Source organism: Misgurnus anguillicaudatus, chromosome 22, assembly GCF_027580225.2.
Source record: "Misgurnus anguillicaudatus chromosome 22, ASM2758022v2, whole genome shotgun sequence".
Lineage (NCBI taxonomy): Eukaryota > Metazoa > Chordata > Actinopteri > Cypriniformes > Cobitidae > Misgurnus > Misgurnus anguillicaudatus.
In genome coordinates, this window is record NC_073358.2 from 24,841,396 (window position 1) to 24,863,618 (window position 22,223).

Genomic DNA, 22,223 nt, shown 5'->3' on the forward strand with positions numbered 1-22,223 from the left:
CACTTTGCAGGTGTGAGAAAAAATGTGCCGTTTTTGGGTGTTTCCTTTTCAATGCAAATGAATAGATCTCTGCACTAAATGGCAGTGTCGTGGTTGGCAGTATTAAGGGGCGGTATTATCCCCTTCTGACATCACAAGGGGAGCACATTTTAATGACCTATTTATTCACATGCTTGCAGAGAATGGTTTACCAAAACTGAGTTACTGGGTTGATCTTTTTCACATTTTCTAGGTTTATAGAAACATTGGGGACCCAATTACACATGGAAAAGTCAGATTTTCAAGACCCCTTTAAAAATATAACCAGATCACAAAGTATAATTTATTCATGCAAAGTGTCTGCCCAGAATGTGATCACAATAAATATATTTAAGTACAAACAGCCACAAATTCAATTCAGATTTATTTTTTATAGCAATTTAATAATGTTGCGTCCTCTCAAAGCAGCTTTACATGCAAAAAGATGACATAAGAGGAAAACTACTAAATATATAAAATAGAATACGTGTTACAAAAACTGCAGAATCAGGACTAAGGAACTGAAGATTTTCTGAGGTGACAGTTTTGTTCTCTTATTATTGTAACCTTCTGCAAGACTCCCAGCCTCCAGGTAGCTTTAGGAGCTGGCCTGAGATAAGTCCCTTTAAAACAATCCTTTCTATAAGAAGTATGATGTCAGTGAAAGTGCAAACATATCCTTTCTGCACGTTCCTATCTCTCCCCGTCTGAGCAGTGCATTATGGGAAACGACACCCGGAGCTATTGTTCTTTAGTGTTCTGGCACAGTTAACCCACTCAAGGACGTTCTCTTTCTGAGCCATGCCTCCATAACCCTCAGGTGGCCATTTTTCCAACCTGTCATTCAAGGTAATGCTCAGGGTTCAACTGAAGCACTGTGTGTGTGTGTGTGTGTGTGAGAGAGAGTCATTTAAGCAGTGTAATGATCTGCTGATGGCTGTGGTGTGAGAGGCTTATTTACTAATCTGATCTGCAATCAGTGTCAGAGCAGATACGAGATGTAAATGTAGATTTTAAAGTGCTGCTTGTAAAATTGCTATAGAAACAGAGAAGATTTTTGACTTTTGAAGCCAAAACATGTACTTGACAAAAATGTTCAGATGAGAGTGTGTTGTTAGTAAGTCAGATGAAAAGCGTTTGGGATGAACTGCCAACAAGACCGTGATTCACCTTGCGAAAGCGCAAAGCCAACTGAATGTCTGAAGATGGCTATAAAGAGCTAAGTTTATCTTGTCGTAAGGCTTTTGTTAACAGCAGACAGTCAAATGAAAGAACAGTGGAAATTATTCTATTTATAGTAGCGTAATTCTGTTTTTGATTTTCAGTCTTGCATGTGATCTTTATGCGATGCCTTAGCCCTGAGTCATGGACAGAAAGCTAGTTTTTGCTCTGTGTTCTGTTGAAAAATGACCCGGGCTGATTTTTGCTGCAGTATGTGCATGTCTAGCTTGAGTGGGTTCACCGAGGCCTTTTTAATAACTTCAGGACATTTTCCACTAAATGCTTCTGAGTCGCTGGTTTTTGCCGATTCATGGAACTGGAATTGAAAAGCAAAACCAGAAACATGCTGGATCTTTATTGATTCCTTGAACTGATTTTTACTGCTGTGAATGTGTTTATTTCGTGTCTACATGTAATGTTACAAGCGTGTGTTTATCTGTGAGCTGTTTCCCCTTTGACAGATCAAAGTGAACTATTATTTTCTCAAACCCTCTTGCCTTTGAGACACAGTGGTTGTTTGGGAGTGAGGTGTAACCATGGTAACAGTTAGCTCAAAGCAAAGCAACAAACTCATCACTGTGATTTTATGAGAAATAAATGCATTGAGCAAGGCGCAGAAACAGAGCTGCAGAATCACTGGATCTTTTCAATATAAAGACAATGGGTTGTGCCGTGGTAGTGTTATAAACCAGTTCCTTTCTAAAAGGACTATCTAATAAAGGATATACAGATAATTTATTCTCAAAATGTTTGTCAACAACGCATTTTAAAGATTAATGCTCCGTCCGAAACCGCCTACTTCCATACTATATAGTAGGCAAAATGCAGTAGGTGAGGCGTGTAGTATCATAGTATTTGAAAAAATGGTAGGCGAAAAGTACTCGGATGACCTATTACTTACGTATTTCCGTGTTTATTTGATAGAGACTTTACTATCACGTTAGCCCCAAGAAGAGGCGCTATCTAACGACGACGAAGAAGGAAAGCCGTTGTTTTATTAAAAATGTCAGAAAGCGTTAATGCAGCTCTATTGAAATGCAAATATATATATATATATATATATATATATATATATATATATATATATATATATATATATATATATATATATATATATATATATATATATATATATATATATTAGGGCTGTCAATCAATTAAAATATTTAATCTAGATGAATCGCATTGTCATGAGTTAACTTGCGATTAATCGATTCATTTGATGACTATTTACTGTCTAAGACTGCGTCTCAATTTATCCATTAACAGGCTAGGTCAGGGTCAAAAAGAAAATGTAGTACGTTCGAATTAATTCATACTATCCATATTTATACTATATAGTACCTACTGTTTTAACGGTCGGTGAGTAGGCACTTCATCTAATTTAGTACCTACCGTCACAGTATGCGATTTCGGACGCAGGTTAATAAAATTTTAGTTTAGCTGTCCTAATGAGTTTGTATATGTGTAAGAAGAAATGTAATCACCAACTGTTTTATTTAAAATTTAGGGAATATGGTGCAATTGATGATGTGGACATCGACCTTCACATAGATGTCAGTTTCCTAGATGTAAGTTTTGAATTGTCTCATAATTGATGATGTCTTGATGTCAAATAACAGTATATGAGTTATAATATATTATATAGAATGTATGTGTGTAAGCTGGATTTTAACCATAAATTTACTATGATATCAATCTTTGACATGACGTTACTCAGTTTATGTTAAAGATATCAAGGACATATATATATATATATATATATATATATATATATATATATATATATATATATATATATATATATATATATATATATATATATATATATATATATATATATATATATATATATATATATATATATATATATATATATATATTTTACATTTTTTACATTATGTAGGAAGATTTTATAGTAATATGTCAATTAAACTGTAAAGAAACTAAAATGCAGCATTTGTTAAAAGGAGGAGATTGCACTTGCCTGGGATGTGATCAGAAGTGTACCTGTTATTGTGCGGCTTCACTGCTCCCTCACACAGTATTTGAATGGACCAGGTTAGATCACACGCACACAGTCATACAAGCAGACACGTCTAGTTATAAAATATTCATCATAAAAACAGACTGAATTTAATTGACCCCGACAGTGTGTCCAGGTAATATAACATGAGTGCAATTACCAGCTCTGTAAGGAAATTATGCAAATCATTTTGCAACAAAGATTATTGTACTACACTATAAAACAAGTCGACATTAATTTAATTAATTATTATTTAGTTAGTAATTCTCTTTCAAGTGTCATCTAAATGAATTTCTTTTAGCAGGACTTAACTTGACTGTAATTTTGTATATTATTAGCTAAAGCTGCCTATGTATGGTACCTCGAATTAAATTAAATTAAACTTTAATTTTAAGCATTTTTGTAATGTAGAAATATTGTAAATATTTTTACAGTCTAAATATAATATGCTTTTTAAACACAAACAAAAATATTAATACAACTTGTCTTTCAACCTTTGCTAACAGTTTAGATACTTGCTTTTTGTGTCTGCCAGTCTGTCTTTAATTTATAGATTGTTTGTAAATACATCAATTGCTGCAATCAGTAAGATAATTAAAAAGTGTCCCATCACTGTTAACATTACACTTCACAATTTTTCTTAGTTGTTTGTAGCTTTAATGAAAATTATATTGGTCTCTTGGAGAGCGAGATATTTCTAATTTCAGTTTATTTTTGCAGTGACCACCTGTTCTAGTGTTTTAAAATCTTCTAAAATGCTTTGATAGCTCTATCAGATGTTTTGAAATAATATCCAATGCCCCCAGTTATATTATGTATCCTTATAGTATAGATATTTTTGTGCAATAAGAAATTCACATTGACATCCTCTTCCAGTTCCCACTGTTGATGTGTTTCAAGTGTCTTCAAAAGACAGATTTGGACTTGGACATCAGTTGAAAAAGTAAGAAACTAGAATAAAATCGAAAAAGCGTTGTTTTATATGGCAAAGTTGGGTTCATACGTGTGTTTTTTCCTCGGTAGGATAATGCAAACCTTTGTCACACAGCAGTGGAAGTGCCAGAGCAAAGAAAAACTCATCAGCCCACACAGCAAAAAGCAAAGCGAGAAGAAAGTGAAGTCTCCTCTGCACATTTTTTCAACTCTACGCAGGTAAGACAAAACGACTAATGGACATAGTTGATTAAAGGTGTAGTGTGTAACTTTTATAAGGATCTTTTGACAAAAATGCTATATATAATACATAACTATACTATCAGTGGTGTATAAAGACCTTTCATAATGAAGTGTTATGTTTTTATTACCTTACAATGAGACGTTTTTATCTACATACACAAGAGGGTCCCCTTACATGGAAGTCGCCATTTTGTTTCCACAATAGCCCTTAACGGATAAACTTTTTTTACTAAGTTGTCTCCTACGATGACATTGTTGTCCGGTGGGGGCTACCGTAGCTTCTCTATGCGTTTCGGTGAACGGTGGACTGAAACGTTTATTGCAATTTGCAATCTCACCACTAGATGTACTAAAATTTACACACTGCACCTTTAAATACGGACAAATCATAGTCTTGGGTTTAATCAAACTCCCTTTAATCATCTCCCTATGAAGCTCTTTTTAATACAGGACAAATTTTTGTGTGTGTCTGAAGAACTAGCCTTTAAAATGTTGGTGTTTCTGAAGCTAAGTGTATCAGCTTCATGAGCTATGTTTCCAGCCAAAGCTGTGAATTTAACGTATGCCCAGAATTGGAAAATTGTACACAATATATTTGTGAATAAAGCATAGTTTCCTTCCAGTCCACGAAAATGTATATTTCTGCAATGGGATAAGGTCCCTTGTATAAGGCCTACTGTAGGTTCTTTTTGATAAATAAAAAGTTAGTCGCCTCTCCAAGCGTGCCGACAAAATGCAATCAACGTGGTTTTGCTTTCAGAGGTAAAGACAGACATTTAAGATTGACCAAAACAACATTCGGATTCAGTCCCATAACACTAGAATGCATATATAGTTTAACATTAAAGGAACAGTATGTAAGAAATTTATATCAATTCATCATAAAATGGCCCTGATATGTCACTAGACATTAAGAAATCATTTTCATTTCATATACTTATATCACTGACAACAGTGGTCCAGCCAGGATATTGTCATTTAAAAAGTGGAGTTGCAGCCCTCGACTGATGTTTATGTTGTCATGTTGTGTATTGGCCACAGTTGTGTGATTTTAATACCAGTTTTAGCCACAAGTTTTGTGATTGCAGTACCAGTTTTGGCCACAATCCTACATACTGTTCCTTTAAATAACATCATATTTGTCCCAAATTGTTAGCGATTAACATTGGCTGCTAATAGGGGTGGGCGGAATGGCCAAAAATTTATTCCACGGAATGAGTCATTTTATTTCACGGAACGGAATATTTCACGGTATAAATGTTTTTTCAGTTTATATTGTTTTTTGATGATAAAAATGTACAGAAATTTGCCACTCACTCTAGCTTTTGACTAAATGCTCACCGCATTTTTAAATTATGAGCAATTTAAAGTTAATAATGTTAAAGTGAAAATGCCCAGAAGATAACAACAGATTAAGTCTTGATAAGACAGAATCTTGTTTATAGAGTTATTAATTTTATAGACTATTGAAGCTATAGTATCCCTTCATTGTATTTTGTATTTATGCATACATTACATTAAAAATAGGCACTATGTAAAATGAACAGGTATAAATATATGCAAAAACCTACAGACAGGTAGCCTGGTTAGCCAGACCTACATCAAGATGTAAGGTCTGGCAACTCTTCACACAAACGGCTCAATGCAAGGGGCGGGATATAAGGTTGTCCCTCAAAATGCCTCTGCACGGATAGCGCTATGACCAATCAGAGCAACGAAGAAGGTGACGTATGAGTCCCCTGCGTTTCCCCACCAGTGGAGCTAATTGGTATTTCAAACTTTTACCGTAACCAGTCGGCAAAACTCCAAACAAATCTTTCTTGCTTAAAAAGGACTTCAGTAGGGTTATTTGCTCTTCTCTCAAAGAAAAACATAAGTCTAACCCCTCGTTCAGACAGCCAACGACAAGCAGTAGCAGAGCGACGCGATCTCATTCATTTCAATGGAAACCTGGCGACTTCCGGCGACACAAGCGACAGTGACCGTTGGCGACCGTATGGGCGTGTCCAGCGACGCGAGAAAGTTAAGAAAAGTTTAACTTTATGCAAATGTCGAGCGACTTTCGGGAGCGACTACCAATGAGAACAAAGCAGTGGAGTTCACGTCATCCTTCTCTCGTCAGTTATTGGCGTGGATGGTACTCATTTGTTTATGACAAGCAGATTTAGAAACGCCTCATTGAAAGAGACAAGCGACACACAGCGATAACGTCGCTGGCTGTCTGAACGAGGGGTAAGTCCTCCAGAGTCGCGGCCAAAGCCGCTTCAAAAGAAAGCTGTTCGCCAGCAGCAGCAGCAGCCATTCTTTGTTTTCAAGTAGGAACCGTCGCAGGCAGCTCTGTCGTCATCATGTTAAGCCCGCCCCACAGACGCTACACACGATGTGATTGGCCTGACCAAATTTTGGTTTTTGGAGCTGTTAAGTGTATTGTGAGTGCCTAGACTAAACCCTGGCAGCAAATATATTTTGCGCCCGCTAGGGTGCGTCTAGATTTCTAGGCTAACAGACAGGATGAATACCTATATAGCCTATATGAGAGACGAAGCTCTAGATATTATAAATTTGACAGGTGTTATGATGTGATGATCATGAAGTCTGTTTTAAGGTCTTGACACCCTTTACTTTCTATTAGACCTTAACATTTGCGTCTCTTTCTCATCTTTCCGATCAAATAGGCTATGTTTGTATAAGCAAATGGCGCGTCAAACTACATCGCTCCAGCAGTGCACGTGTCACTGATATAAACGCGAGTTCGTCGTGGCTTGCTTAAAGTTGAGAAAACTTTACAACTATTAGCATTATTTGCGAGAAGAACTCTTTATTTGGCGTCGCAGCTCCTTGCACGTACCTACAGTAGAGAGACCTCTGCACGTGACGCGAGAGACCGGACGACTGCTGCATAAGCACAGAGAGAGAGAGGGAGAGAGAGAGAGAGAGAGAGAGAGAGAGAGAGAGAGAGAGAGAGAGAGAGAGAGAAAGAAAGAGCGAGCGAGCGAGAGTCTCGCTGCAAGACCCGCTGTGGTTTCACTGGCAGTTATTATAAAAACTACTGAAATAATTTTTTATGAGTGCATTATTTTACATGTTTCTCCGTCACACTCAGTCTAACATGCGGGAGGGCAGAATTAGCCACGCCCACTTATTTGTATTCCGCGGTATAGACGGAATAGAAAAATCTGTTTCGTCTGACATTTTATTCCGCGGTAACGGAATATACCGTCATACGGCCCAGCCCTAGCTGCTAACGTATATTTTACATTTGGAAGTAGATGCTATCTGACTAAGCTCATGCTATTTAATGTGCATGTCCGCTGTACGATACCTCCGAGTTGTCCTAGATGCGACACAGCCCTTCTCGTCCCCTTAAGTCGCACAACCTTTTGATGCGCATCAAGGAATGTATTTGGTAAATGTGTTTCCATCATAGGTTATGCTCAGAACTTCTTATCAGATAAAATATTTATCTGACTAAATTGAAGGTTTTTATGTATATTTGTACAATCTATGCCTTTCTTGCCATTTTCATCCAGTGTTTTAATCCCAAAATGCACATAAAAAGGCAGACAGAAGCATGGCTATAGCATTAAATTATTCAGACCAGCATGAGAGTTGTTTCTGTTGAGTGAATTGTTGATTTCATTAAAAATAGGTTGTTCGGCATGCATCATTTTTTTTGTTTATTGATTTGGAAAGATACGGCAAGCCGTTTGGTCATTTATTCCTTAAAGAAGAAATCTTATCTGAATGCCTGCCCCTAAAATGTGAAGATCTATTTTAAAAAAAAAATTGTCGACACTGATTAATGCTTTGTATCGCCTTAATTAAAACACAGCCTACTGTAGCTTTCATTGGCATGAAAAACATACATTTCCACTGTGAACTATACATACTTCAAGTTGAAAAATGTAATCATGTAAATCAGCCAATGAGGCGTTCGGAAATGTGCAGAATTTGCACAAGTCTAATTGCACAACATCCTCTTGTGTTTCATAATTTACATTGCTTGATTAATGTACTGGAATTTTGCCTACTCAGATCCCCCAGCTACCCGCCTCCTGGCTGCGTGAAAAGCAAAAAGAAGCTCAAACCCGAGCAAGACGGCGTATCAAAATCCCACCGTCTGTTACGCCGTGCGTGTTCCAGCACGGTGAAGCCAGAAATAGACGGATGCGTCGGCAAATCACACAAGCTGCTGGGCCACTCCCTCTCCGGTGACCCACGAGTGGAGCAACATCAGCCCCTCAAACAGCCCCACCGGCTGCTGCCGAGGCCCTGCTCAACCGCCGTAAAACCGGAGGAATGCCCACCGCTCCGGCCTCATAAACTTTCGCCGCGGCCGAGCGTGGCGGAGCCTCGCTGTGAGCAAGCCGCGAGCAGCAACGATAGCGGTGCTTTGAAGCCCCACCGGCTCCTGAGTCGCTCCTGCTCGGGTAGCGTTCGAACTGAAGAGCTGGATGGCTTAAAGCACCACCACCGTCTGCTCAGCAGGTCTTACTCCAGCAACACCAAGATGGGCAAAGCGGACATCTTTAAAGAGCCTGTCACCGAGAGCAGACGCCTCTCCCTTACCTCAGGGCTAATCGGCATCCTGGCCCCATCACTCTCTTCCACACCTCAGGTGAGGAGTTGTATAAAAAAACAAGGAATATTGGAAGTAATTGGCTGTTTGCTGTTGCTTATCTACAGTAAATCAATGATACAGCGCTTCTTACTGTAGATAAAAACCACTATTAATCAGGATGTTTAACAGTATTTATTTGCTTGCATTTTTACCCCGAGTAAGCCATTTTACTAATGGTACATGAAAGGGTAATAGTTTGAAAACTCATTATTTTTCCAATTTCATTTAATGGTCTTAGTGCTGCTGAAATCAGCACACTGCAGATTAAAGTAAAAATAAGAGTAAACTTTATAACAACCTTATGGCAATTGCTTTGACCAAACATAGACAAGACAATTTTAGAGATAGTTGAGAGCTTGTGCCACAAGTTTAAATTGTTTTGGTTTAGAGGTAGTTCTTACATTGTTTGTGTTCTTCTTGAGTAGCCAAACATTGGAGCCAAATCCATTCCAGTCAGAGACAGAGGCTTTCTCGTGCAGGTAAAAATGTCCTATACTTCACCTTCCTATTACCTCTTTATCAAACATCATTAAAGTACATGCATTTAAGGTCATCCCATTGGTTTAAAGGGACAGTAAGTAGGGTTTAAAGTGTTTTATTAATCAAAATCAATGTCTTTATTCATAAATATGTCCTTGTTGGTGTCAAATGACCTTTGCCGGTGATCTGACTTTTCTTTGTAAGCTTAGAATTCCTTCTCTTTACTTACAATGAACGGGTAAGTCCAAGGAGGCTTCCCTGTCGTTACGCCGTATTGATAAACTATAATAGCAGAGAGGGACAAAAAGCACTAGCCTACCAACGCGTTTCCACAACGCGTTTTCATTCAGAACACGTGAACTAGCTGAAACGGACAAAGGTGATTACATAACGGCTACCGTAGTTGCAACACACATTTGGAAATGCGAGGCGCTAGAGAGCATTATTCATTTGAATGCAAAATACAATTTCACCACTAGATGGGGGTAAATCCTACTTATTGTCCCTTTAAGCAGTTGACATTTTGTTCAAATAAAGGCCCAGATCATTTTACTGTTATTAGCAGGGGTCTTTTTACATTTACATTTCACTGATCACTGATGTTAAGCTACACAAATTATCAGCATTAAATTATTTTATGTTCTTTACTCAAAACTATCATATGACTTGGCAGCCTCTCTCCTTCAGGTTTTCCTCTTACCTGCTGTTAGTTATGCAATACATTACTGTATGGATGTTACGGTACTACTGTATATGCATTGACATGACCTATGATTGCAGACTATTGAGTATGCAGAACAGCGTATCCCTGTACTGAATGAGTTCTGTGTGGTCTGTGATGAACCTCATGTGTTCCAAAATGGACCAATGCTCAGAGTGAGTATGGCAATGCAGTTTATTAATGAATGACAGACTTTAATGATTTCTTTTTATTACATGATTTATTATCATATTAATAAACTTGTGTGTGTTTTTGCAGCCCACAGTTTGCGAGAGAGAGTTGTGTGTTTTCGCCTTCCAAACACTAGGGGTCATGAATGAGGCTGCTGATGAGATAGCCACTGGTGCTCAGGTGTATACATTCATGCATTTATTCCTTCTCAGAGGTTAAGTTGAAAAATCGTGTGGTTATTATGGTAACTATGCTTAGGGTAAAATATGACATTACTCCCAAATGCCAACAAAAGCATAATTAACCATGTTGAATGCCTTGTGTGATTACACTATGCAGAGGTGGACACTGCTTGAGTATTTTAGTTACATTTTCCAAGCATCTGTGCTTTGTCAGAGTGTTTGTCTTGGAAAAAAAACTTTACTTTATTAAAAATTTTTTTACTACATTCTAAAGCACAGACTCATACTGTGTATTCCTTTTATATTGCAATTTAAAATTGATTTAATACCTAATTACATAAAAATTGTGTACTTACTTTTCTTGAGTAAAAGTACGAAAGTATTTTTTACTTAAGTAAAAGTAAAAAAATTACTAGATGTTTAATGCACTTAAATATTAAACATAAACCAAAAACTTGAAATTATGAAATGTAGTAAAAATACTTAAATAGTATCCGCCTCTGACACTATGGCCCTGTCCCATATGGCGCACTTCATGTGGACTTTCAGCATTGTCGCATGCTCGCTTAGTCTACAAGTCCGTAGGGTGTCCCGTCTGTGATTTTTATGCTCATCAGTGCCCCCTTTACACCCTTGATACGGTCTTCAGCGAAGCTCCAGGCTTCACGCACTTTAACAACCCAGAAGTCCTTGCAAAAGAGCAATCAGACGAATCAGACAACGGATAGGAGGAGTTCACACTGATGGGCAACTTCTCTTCCTATTTCCGGCATGACGCTCGAGTCAAGGGTCCCTAAGGTCTGCACCACATGTTGCATCAAAGTGTGGACCCTGAGGAAGTCCAAAAGTCTGGAGTGTGCCATTTGGGACAGGGCCTATTAAGATATGAATAGCTCAGATCCAAATGCAGCTAAACACCATCTCCGTCAAAAATGACATGATGTTTATTACCTATCGCATAATCTCTGCACAGGCAACTTAGAAAGAGTTTTTGTCAAAAAACCTGCTTGTGGTTAGAGGGTTTGGCACGAAAGGCAGTCAAATTTGTTAAAGACCATTGAAGAGACTAAAGTGACTTTTGTGAAAATAAGGCAATTACTCACTTTATAATTTTCATATCCATTAAAGTGAAATTACTAAACCAAAACACAAGAAATACAAGAAAACATGGCAAATGCACTTAAGATGGTTTTGCATCTGAACTCTATATTTGCTAGAAAAACACACACATATGGAAAAGCGCACAAAAACTATATCACCTAAGCTTACAAGTGTTGGTCCTACGGTATGATTTTTGAAGGTGGTCTTGGGTTTAAAACTTGTCAGTGCATACAACTTTTAATAAACCAAGCAAAATTGCTTACAAAATATCAAGAAATAGATTTGATTTCAGTTTATTTTGTGATATCACTAGACCGTAGTACTAGATTATATAGATTAACTTTTTTAATCAAAGGCAGAGTAAAACGCTCTTTTTAATTAAATCATTCTGCACCAAATAAAACAACATTCTTTTAACCGATCTTTATTTGTGATGGCAGGTAGTAGACCTATTGGTCTCCATGTGCCGATCTGCACTGGAGTCTCCGAGAAAAGTTGTAATTTTTGAGCCATATCCCTCTGTGGTGGATCCTAATGACTCACAAGCACTTGCCTTCAACCCCAGGGTACGTAAAACTTCATACATCCTCACTGCATATTACATATAATTAAGGACATTTACCATTAACGTAGTAATAGTACTTGTAAATGTACTTAACATGTAACTTTAGTGTATTATTGATATTTATGAATATATGAACATGGAAACATGCTAGCTTCATTATTTATTTATTTATTTTTTCAGAAAAAGGACTATGATCGAGTGATGAGAGCACTTGACAGTATCACATCTATCAGAGAAATGACCCAGGTATCAACATGTTTTAACTAGAACAGTTTATAAAGCTGTACATTTATTATTTAAATACTTGTATTCCATCTTAATATGTAAATAATCTGTATTTTTTCACTTAATGGTTTCATTAAGTATGAGTCAGGGCTATTTGTTTACTTGACCAATTGCAGATGAATTGATGGGGGCTTTAGTAAATATAATTTTTCCACCTCCGTTTAGTCACTGAAGTGGTACAGAAATAAAACACTTTACACAAATTACATCACAATCCATATATTTTGCAGAGCATACATCCACACAGAACTAAGCCATAATTCTGATTATAATGTATTAGCCTGGTCAAAATGTAATACAATGTTGACATTAACATTTCTGCTGCACAGGCTCCATACTTGGAGATAAAGAAGCAAATGGACAAGCACGATTCGCTGGCTCATCCACTACTGCAGTGGTATGACACATTATCACTTCAAGTATTATCTACTGTGCACCTGCAGTTTAAAGATTTGTTAATGTTACAGTCAGCTTTAATTAAATAGCAGTCATAGACATTGTGAGTGCAGTTAAGGTGTACATTCATCATTGCAGTACCTTGGACAATCAGTATTAGCTTATGAAGTAGATTTAGTCAAAGAAATAATCAAATCTACAGCAAAGGGTTATGGGAAATATGACATATGATAAGTCAGTTTTCTTTCCAGGGTGATATCCAGCAACAGATCACACATAGTGAAGCTTCCTGTTACTAGAGTAAGTGTTTCTTTTGTCATATCTATTTTTTTCCTCGTAGCAAATACATGAAACAATTGATTTCGGAGATCTAGTTTAATATGATAGATTAAAACATTAGACACATATTGGTTAATAGATCACGAAATTACTGGGCTTTACCTCTCAAAGACACTTTAAACTTTGACTCTCTTAGAAAATAAGTTTTGTCTTCCAGTTCTTTTACTTTTTAAAAGTCACATATAGTGGAAATCTTGTATAAGGCTTAATTTATATACACTACAGATCAAAAGTTTTGGAATGTTCTTTATTTATATTTTTTCCACATAACAGAATAATAATAAACTCGTCCAAACTATGGCATAACACAAATATAACTGTGGGTATGATGTTGGTGACTAAAAGCATCCAAAATAAATCAAAACTCTGATTTTATCAACTGAAGTGCTTCTTGAAGTTTTACCTTGGGATGAATTTGAAAGAATATCGAAGTTCACATTTAATCTGGACTCTATTGGCTGCTTTTCCTTCAATATTTAGTCTAAGTTATCTATTTCCAAAAATTATATAGACCCCTTCAAGGTTTGTAAACATTGAATGATTATCGGGTGCGCGCGCAGCACGGGGTCGAACTGTTCATCCAATTTAGGCTTTATAATTTAATCTAACAGTGCTGAAAAATGATGACTTACCTCAAATGAAGTGAGCACTACAAACACAAGCCTCTTTGATCTTTGCATTGTCCCAGTCTGCACGTTAATTGCTTGCAGACGCAGATGTTGTATTTTTTTGTTTTTGAGATTCTGCATGAATCGCGAAAACTTAACGGAAGACCTGGTGCGATTTTCACAGCCCACGACGTAAGTAGGCATTTTTGACGATACCAAATAATACGCAACTCAATCTGCTGTAATGACTTTTCTGACCCCGACATGCGCAGTGGGAACAGCCTGTGACGTGAACCGTGAAGGGGTCTATTTTAAAATATTTTTTTTAATAACAGACATTAAAGGGCTGTTTTCGACTAAGGATTTTCGTAGTCGAATCTGATTCGTTAGATTTTGCCATAGTCGACTGATAGTCAAAGCATTTATTAGCCTACCTATTATTTAAATCCAGAACAACGAGGTGCACCGGTGTAGAAGCAGGGTTGGCTAAATGTCTTTAGCCTGGTCCAACCAGACTCTCATACATTCATTTCATTTGTACAGAGATTCTGGCCACACTCCATTGCAAAGCGTTACTTCCGTTAAGGAGGGTCCTCTGTTGAAGTTTAAAACTATTGGATCTGCCCAGAGTCACTCTGAATCTGCCATAACCAATCGCTAACGTTTGGTCGTAACGTATATCATGCACCGAAACCGTCCGGAAACAACAAGTAAGAATAATCAGACAAACAAAACTTAGCAAATATTGTTCTTGCTCCGGCTTTAACTTCTGTATATTTGGCAGTTTGGCATCAACGGACCGAATAGCTTTTCTCACGTCTTTCTCCGCTTCCATTACTGAACTACAACTCAAACTGACGCACGACCTCAACGTCATCGTTCTTAGCCACCCCCATCTGTTCGCTGATTGGTCCTGCAGATTTTCTACACAGCAGTCCCAGACGTAGTACTGAAGCGAAATGAAAATTAAGCGGAAGCACGTAGGAGGGCGGAGCTAGGCTAACATGTCTTTCCCCTTATGAGAAAAAGAATAACAAGCTATACTACAGCTAAATATATATACAACAAAAAGAAATTAAAGAACAATTTCTTAACAAGAAGGCTTTTTAAGTGCAAATTTACAGAGCATCGGTAAATACAGAATAAAGCAGTGTCTTAAAGAAATTAAAATTAAGACAGTAGGCTATTTATGTACCTGTACAGAAGGCAATGCATATTTATTTATGGCATTTTCAATAGTATATTAGTAGATAAATTAATGTGTATAAAGTATGAAAACAAATAAATCATTATTTTGGCTAAATTAAACTGGATAGATCATTTTTAGTCAGAAAGATTTGTCATCATTTCAGAAGTTGTTAAAATTGAACTTACATTAGAAAACGTCTCGGTTACATACAGTGGGGCAAAAAAGTATTTAGTCAGCTACCAATTGTTCAAGTTCTCACACTTAAAAAGATGAGAGAGGCCTATAATTTTTGTCAAAGGCACACGTCAACTATGAGAGACAAAATGAGAAAAAAAAATCCAGAAAATCACATTGTCCGATTCCCCAAGAATTCACCTGCAAATCATGGTGAAAAATAAGTATTTGGTCAACAACAAAAGTTTATGTCAATACTTTGTTATATACCCTTTGTTGGCAATGACAGAGATCAAACGTTTTCTGTAAGTCTCCACAAGGTTTTTACATATTGTTGCTGGTAGTTTGGCCCATTCCTCCATGCAGATCTCCTCTAGAGCAGTGATGTTTTGGGGCTGTCGCTGGGCAACACGGAATTTCAACTCCCTCCAAAGATTTTCTATGGGGTTGAGATCTGGAGACTGGCTAGGCCACTCCAGGACCTTGAAATTATTCTTACGAAACCACTCCTTCTTTGCCCGGGTGGTATGTTTGGGATCACTGCCATACTGAAAGATCCAGCCACGTTTCATCTTCAATGCCCTTGCTGACGAAAGGAGGTTTTGAGTCAAAATCTCACGATACATGGCCCCATTCATTCTTTCCTTAACTCGGATCAGTTGTCCTGGTCTCTTTGCAGAAAAACAGACCCAAAGCATGAGGTTTCCACCCCCATGCTTCACAGTAGGTATGGTGTTCTTTGAATGCAACTCAGCATCTTTCTCCTCCAAACACAAGAAGTTGAGTTTCTACCTAAAAGTTATGTTTTGGTTTCATCTGACCATATGACATTCTCCCACTCTTCTTCTGGATCATCCAAATGCTCTCTAGCAAACTTCAGACGGGTCCGAACATGTACTGGCTTAAGCAGGTGGACACATCTGGCACTGCAGGAATTGAGTCCCTGGCTGCATAGTGTGTTACTGATGGTAGCCTTTGTTACTTTGGTCCCAGCTCTCTGCAGGTCATTCACTAGGTTCCCCCATGTGGTTCTGGGATTTTTGCTCACCATTCTGGTGATAATTTTTACCCTACGGGATGAGATCTTGCGTGGAGCCCCAGATCGAGGGACATTATCAGTGTTCTTGTATGTCTTTCATTTTCTAATAATTGCTCTCACAGTTGATTTCTTCACACCAAGCTGCTTACCTATTGCAGATTCAGTCTTCCCAGCCTGGTGCAGGTCTACAATTTTGTTTCTGGTGTCCTTTGACAGCTCTTTGGTCTTGGCCATAGTTGAGTTTGCATTCTGACTGTTTTAGGTTGTGGACAGGTGTCTTTTATACTGCTAACAAGTTCAAACAGGTACCATTAATACAGGTAACAAGTGGAGGACAGAGGATCCTCTTAAAGAAGAAGTTACAGGTCTGTGAGAGAAAGAAATCTTGCTTTTTTGTTATTGACCAAATACTCACTTTCCACCATAAACTGCAAACAAACTCTTAAAAAATCAGACAATGTGATTTTCTGGATTTTTTTCCTCATTTTGTCTCTCATAGCCGAAGTGTACCCATGACGAAAACCACAGGCCTCTCCCATCCTTCCAAGTGGGAGAACTTGCACAATTGGTGGTTGACTAAATACTTTTTTGCCCCACTGTATGTAACCCTCGTTCCCTGAAGGAAGGGAACGGAGACGTCACGTCGTGACCGAAGAATTGGGAACCGCTTCGCGGGTGACCTATCTGCTTCGAGAAACCTTTAAAACGCCAATGAACTTGGCATGCAGATAATTGCATCTGCCGGCGCCGCCCCGCCGCACAGGTATTTAATGAGCGGCAGGTGCAGTTATCAAATCAGCTATTTTTTTGCTGAGAAAGCTGGACAGAAAGAAAAATGTCCGGCCGATATCAGCAGTGGAACAGCAAACTGTGGCGACGGGACGTGACGTCTCCGTTCCCTTCCTTCAGGGAACGAGGGTTACATATGTAACCGAGACGTTCCCTTTCAGTCGGTCACTACGACGTCACGTCGTGACCGACGAATTGGGAATCCCTACCAAAGCGCCACTGAAGCTGACCCTTCCAGTGCCTGGGTAAACCCTCCGACTCTCCTCTTTAAGGGAACGGAAATGGGGTTGAAGCAGAGGCCGGTCACTACTTGTTCCTTAACCCACGACAGTGACTAGGCGAACTGGGAAGCGAACTCGTCAGGCGGAACTAAGATCGCTGCGGAAAGAAAACCCTCTAAGGGTCTACCACTAAGGTGATGGATAAAAAGACACGAGGTCTATAAAAATACACTCTCTTAGCAACACTAGAGAGGCGCGGAACGAACTCCGCTAAAGGAAACGTGGTAAATCATAAACTTTCCACGGAAATACTCACAAAGAAACCACTAGGGGGCGCAATGTGGGTGCTAGCCTCACCCAGATAGTCAAGAATACATCTAGTGAGAGGCTGGCAGCCGATGCTCCGCAACATCGGTCACCAAGCAGTGGAAAAGACAAAAAACATTTTTTGTAACGTTTTTGCCTTAATGGCCTTCCATAATGGTGCGGTTTCTGCGCAGCCAAAAAGAAAGGCTCCAAGCCGACACAGGAGCCGTTCCTCGATGTTCTCACTGATCTGACGAGAGAACTCGAGAGGATACCGGCTCAACGCGAACACTGTAGAATCTAGTGAACGTATTAGGTGTCGCCCAGCCAGCAGCTCTACAAATATCTGAAAGCGAGGAACCACGAGCCAAAGCCCAAGATGAAGCCACGCTTCTGGTTGAATGGGCTCTCAAACCAAAAGGGCAGGGAATGCCCTGTTTCTCATAAGCCAGGGCGATTGTGTCTACAATCCAATGAGACATCCTCTGTTTAGTGACAGCTCTCCCTTTCTGCTGACCACCGTAACAGACAAAGAGCTGCTCTGAGGTCCGAAAGCTTTGAGTGCGATCCACATACACACGTAGTGCACGTACAGGACATAACAAAGCCATCGCTGGGTCTGCCTCTTCCAAAGGCAGCGCTTGTAAGTTCACCACTTGATCTCTAAAGGGAGTAGTGGGAACTTTAGGCACGTAGCCCGGCCGGGGTCTCAGTGTAACGCTGGATTCAGCCAGCCCGAACTTAAGGCACGAATCGTTGACCGAAAATGCATGAAGATCCCCTATCCTTTTAATAGAAGCCAGTGCGAGGAGCATCAAAGTTTTCATAGTGAGAAACTTGACACTCACCGTCTGCAGAGGCTCGAACGGGCAGTCCCGGAGTGCATTCAGCACCATGGACAGGTCCCAAGGAGGAATAGAGGGAGGACGCGAAGGATTCAGCCTCCGCGCACCTCTTAAAAACCTAATGACCAGATCGTGCTAACCCACAGATCTACCGTTTATGGGTGCGTGATGCGCGGATATTGCCGCGATATCTACTTTAATAGTAGATGGTGACAGCCTCTTCTCCAAGCGGTGTCAAAAGGTATGAAAGCACAATACTAATCGAGCATTCTCGGGGGTCCTCTCGTTGAGAAGTACACCAAACAACAAACAGGTTCCATTTCAGCGTATACGCCTGTCTCGTAGACGGCACTCGCGCTGCAGCGTAAATCACCTACAACCTCCGCGCCCCGTCCAGAGACCACACATGGAGGTTCCACAGATCGAGACGGGGGTGCCATAATGTGCCCCCTTCTTGAGACAGAAGGTCCCTCCTCATGGGAATCCTCCAGGGTGGGGCTGTCGTGAGGAGAGTGAGCTCTGGAAACCAACTCCTGGTGGCCCAATATGGAGCAACTAAAAGAATTTTCTCCTCGTCCTCCCTGACTTTGCACAATGTCTGTGCAATGAGGCGCACTGGGGGAAATGCGTATTTGCGAAGACCTCTCGGCCAGCTGTGCGCCAATGCATCCACGCCGAGTGATCCCTCGTTCAGTGAATAAAATAGGCGACAGTGGGTTGTTTCTGGAGATGCAAACAGATCTATCTGCGCTCTGCCGAAACGTCTCCAAATCAGCTGGACCGATTGAGGGTGGCTGCTCGGGAAAGCGCGTCTGCCGCTGCGTTGAGCGACCCCGGGATGTGAATGGCACGAAGAGACCTCAGATTCTTCTGACTTCAAAAAGGAGATGGCGGGCAAGATGCGACATGTGACGAGAGCAAACTCCGCCTTGGCGATTGATATACGCAACAGTCACAATGTTGTCTGTGCGAACTAATACATCTTTGCCTCTCAACTCGCTGCTGAAGCGGACGAGCGCAAGATATACAGCCCACAGTTCCCGGCAATTTATGTGCCAATGCAGCTGGGGTGATGTCCATACTCCTGAAGCTGCAAGCTCGCCATACGTGGCTCCCCACCCCGTGTTGGAGGCATCTGTGCATACTATTGCATGTCTGGAGACCTGTCTCAGTGGCACCCCCGCCCTGAGAAACGCTGGGTCTGACCACGGGGTGAAAGTGAGAAGGCATTTCGGTGTGATCGTGACATGGTGAAAGCCGGTGAGCCACGCTCTCCTCGGGACTCGGTCGTGAAGCCAATGCTGAAGCGGTCTCATATGCAGCAAACCGAGCGGTGTTACAGCCGCGGCTGCAGCCATATGCCCCAGTTGTTTCTGAAATTGTTTCAGAGGGACCCCAGTCTTGCCCGAAAACGTTTTCAAGCAAGCCCGAATCGACTGAACGTGCGCCTCCGTGAGGCGTGCTGTGAGATTGACCGAATCCAATTCCATGCCGAGAAAAGAGATCTTCTGTGTCGGGCACAGTTTGCTCTTCTCTCGGTTGACCTGAAGACCGAGACGGGCAAGGTGTTTGAGCACCCGATCTAGATGAGTGCAAAGCATTTGACGCGACTGTGCTATAATGAGCCAATCGTCGAGATATGCCAAGATGCGAACACCGCTCTCTCTGAGAGGCTTTAAAGCGCCCTCTGCTACTTTTGTGAAGACGCAGGGAGAGAGAGAGAGCCCGAACGGTAAGACTTTGTACTGATATGCTCTTCCCTCGAACGCAAAGCGGAGAAACGGCCTGTGCCGGGGAAGTTTTGAGACATGAAAGTACGCGTCCTTCAGGTCGATGGCTGCAAACCAATCCTGTGGGCGAATGCATTGAAATATGGTTTTCTGCGTAAGCATTTTGAACGGCATCTTGTGAAGTGCTCGATTCAAAACGCGCAGATCCAGGATCGGTCGCAACCCGCCGCTTTTCTTGGGTACGATAAAGTAAGGGCTGTAAAACCCTGACCTCATCTCGGCTGGAGGAACTGGCTGAATCGCGTCTTTCGCCAATAAGACAGCAATCTCTGCACGTAGTACGTGCGCATCGGCGGGTTGCACTATAGTGAAACGAATGCCTGTAAATTTGGGAGGTCGCCGGGCGAATTGTATCGCATAGCCAAGACGGATCGTGCGTAAAAGCCAGCGCGACGGACTGGGAAGTTGCTGCCAAGCTTCCAGATACCGGGCGAGGGGAATTAACGGCACAATCGTAGTACCCGCGGCGAGCGGAACGGCGGTGCTCGATGACGCGCTCTCTTGGGCTGCGTTGACATGTGTATTGTGAGAATGAGCACTCACCTGACTCCGCTGATGGATGGCTGTGCGGGGAAGACTCTGATGAGGATATCTCGGTGCGCTTAACACATCCGCTGGCGAGAGAGGAGGGGGAGGACGTAGGGTTATGAGCCCATCCGTCACACCCGACTGCCTCTGATGACCTGGAGGAGGAAGAGGAATTCGCTCTTTTTGTGGTTTTGTGGGTGCCGGCTGAAAAGCCGGCGGAACGGAAATTAACGAAAACCAAAGATTCCCCACCCGGTCCTCCTCCGGGGGGGAGTGGTGCGTTCACCATCTCCCGAAGAGCGATCCCTCCCACCTCCAGGTCGCCCGTCTCAGGGCCGCTTAGATTTTTGCTTTCCACCAGGCTTAGCGGGCTGAGCGGGCGGGGCGGGCTGCTGACGGCCGGTTCCTCGCTTCCTAGGACGGCCCCGATGAGGAACGGAGGCGGCCGCCGCTGCAGGAGGCCCTCGGCGAGGGGCAGACTGAGGTGCCGAAGTCGACGGGGCAGGTGTTGGTTTCTTCCGACGCGGCATGATGTTGGCAAGAGCCTCAGTCTGCTTCTGGGTGGCTGAGACCTGCTGTGCAAAGTCCTCTACTGCCTCGCCGAACAGGCCGGCCTGGGAGACCAGAGCATTCAAGAGCCGGGTTTTATCGGCATCTCTCATGTCCGCCAGGCACAGCCAGAGGTGGCGCTCCTGGACCACCAAATTGGACATAGCACGACCGACGGCTTGTGCGGTGGTCTTGGTCGCACGTAGCGCCAGATCCGTAGCCGCACGCAGATCTTTAAAGACCACCGAATCGTGACCTCCCTCGTGCAGGTCCTTCAGAGCCTTAGCCTGATGAACCTGCAACAAAGCCATGGCATGTATGGCTGAGGCTGCCTCCCCACAAGCCCGGTACGCAGACTCCGTCAGGGCTGACGAATGTCTGCAGGCTTGCGAGGGAAGGGTAGGACGGTCCTTCCAGTAGGAAACGCCGGCAGGACACAACTGCATCGCTACCGAACGCTCCACTGTCGGGATACCGGCATACCCTTTAGCAGCCCCGCCATCGAGGGAGGTGAGGGGTGATGGCTGATGCGGACGGTTCCGGGAGGAAAACGGGGTTTTCCACGTCCAAGTCAGCTCATCATGCACCTCGGGAAAGAAAGGCACCGGTGGGGAAGACTGTGAAGCCCGTGCAGCCCCAAAGTACCAATCATCTAGGCGGGACGGTACGGGAGGGGGAGGAGCTCTCCACTCCAACCCGACCGCCTCCGCAGCCCGAGCGAGCATAGCTGTCATCTCCGGGTCGAGATCCGGAAGGAGGGAGAGGATCCGGATCGACGTCCGAAAATGACGGCCCCCCCTCCGATGTTACGACAGATAACGAATCCTCGGGAGGCCCGACAGAGGTAGAAAGCGACGCAGAACGCGCGCTCTCCGTCTCCATC

The 22,223-nt window shown here is 41.7% G+C and overlaps 1 protein-coding gene across 2 annotated transcripts in view; it reads left to right on the forward strand.

Annotated features, from left to right (window-relative positions):
* parp8 (poly (ADP-ribose) polymerase family, member 8) overlaps positions 1 to 22,223 on the forward strand; it is a 60,019-nt gene that overhangs the window by 27,757 nt on the left and 10,039 nt on the right. For both annotated transcript variants that reach the window (XR_012365499.1, XM_073860961.1), the window contains exons 8-19: positions 2,750 to 2,810; positions 3,210 to 3,300; positions 4,142 to 4,208; positions 4,289 to 4,417; positions 8,477 to 9,059; positions 9,488 to 9,541; positions 10,323 to 10,418; positions 10,522 to 10,614; positions 12,158 to 12,283; positions 12,463 to 12,528; positions 12,897 to 12,964; positions 13,215 to 13,263. Coding sequence is in view for 1 of the 2 variants with exons in the window: in XM_073860961.1 (XP_073717062.1) it covers positions 2,750 to 2,810; positions 3,210 to 3,300; positions 4,142 to 4,208; positions 4,289 to 4,417; positions 8,477 to 9,059; positions 9,488 to 9,541; positions 10,323 to 10,418; positions 10,522 to 10,614; positions 12,158 to 12,283; positions 12,463 to 12,528; positions 12,897 to 12,964; positions 13,215 to 13,263 (1,483 nt within the window). In the remaining variant the exon portion in view is untranslated. The remainder of the gene's footprint in view (positions 1 to 2,749; positions 2,811 to 3,209; positions 3,301 to 4,141; positions 4,209 to 4,288; positions 4,418 to 8,476; positions 9,060 to 9,487; positions 9,542 to 10,322; positions 10,419 to 10,521; positions 10,615 to 12,157; positions 12,284 to 12,462; positions 12,529 to 12,896; positions 12,965 to 13,214; positions 13,264 to 22,223) is intronic.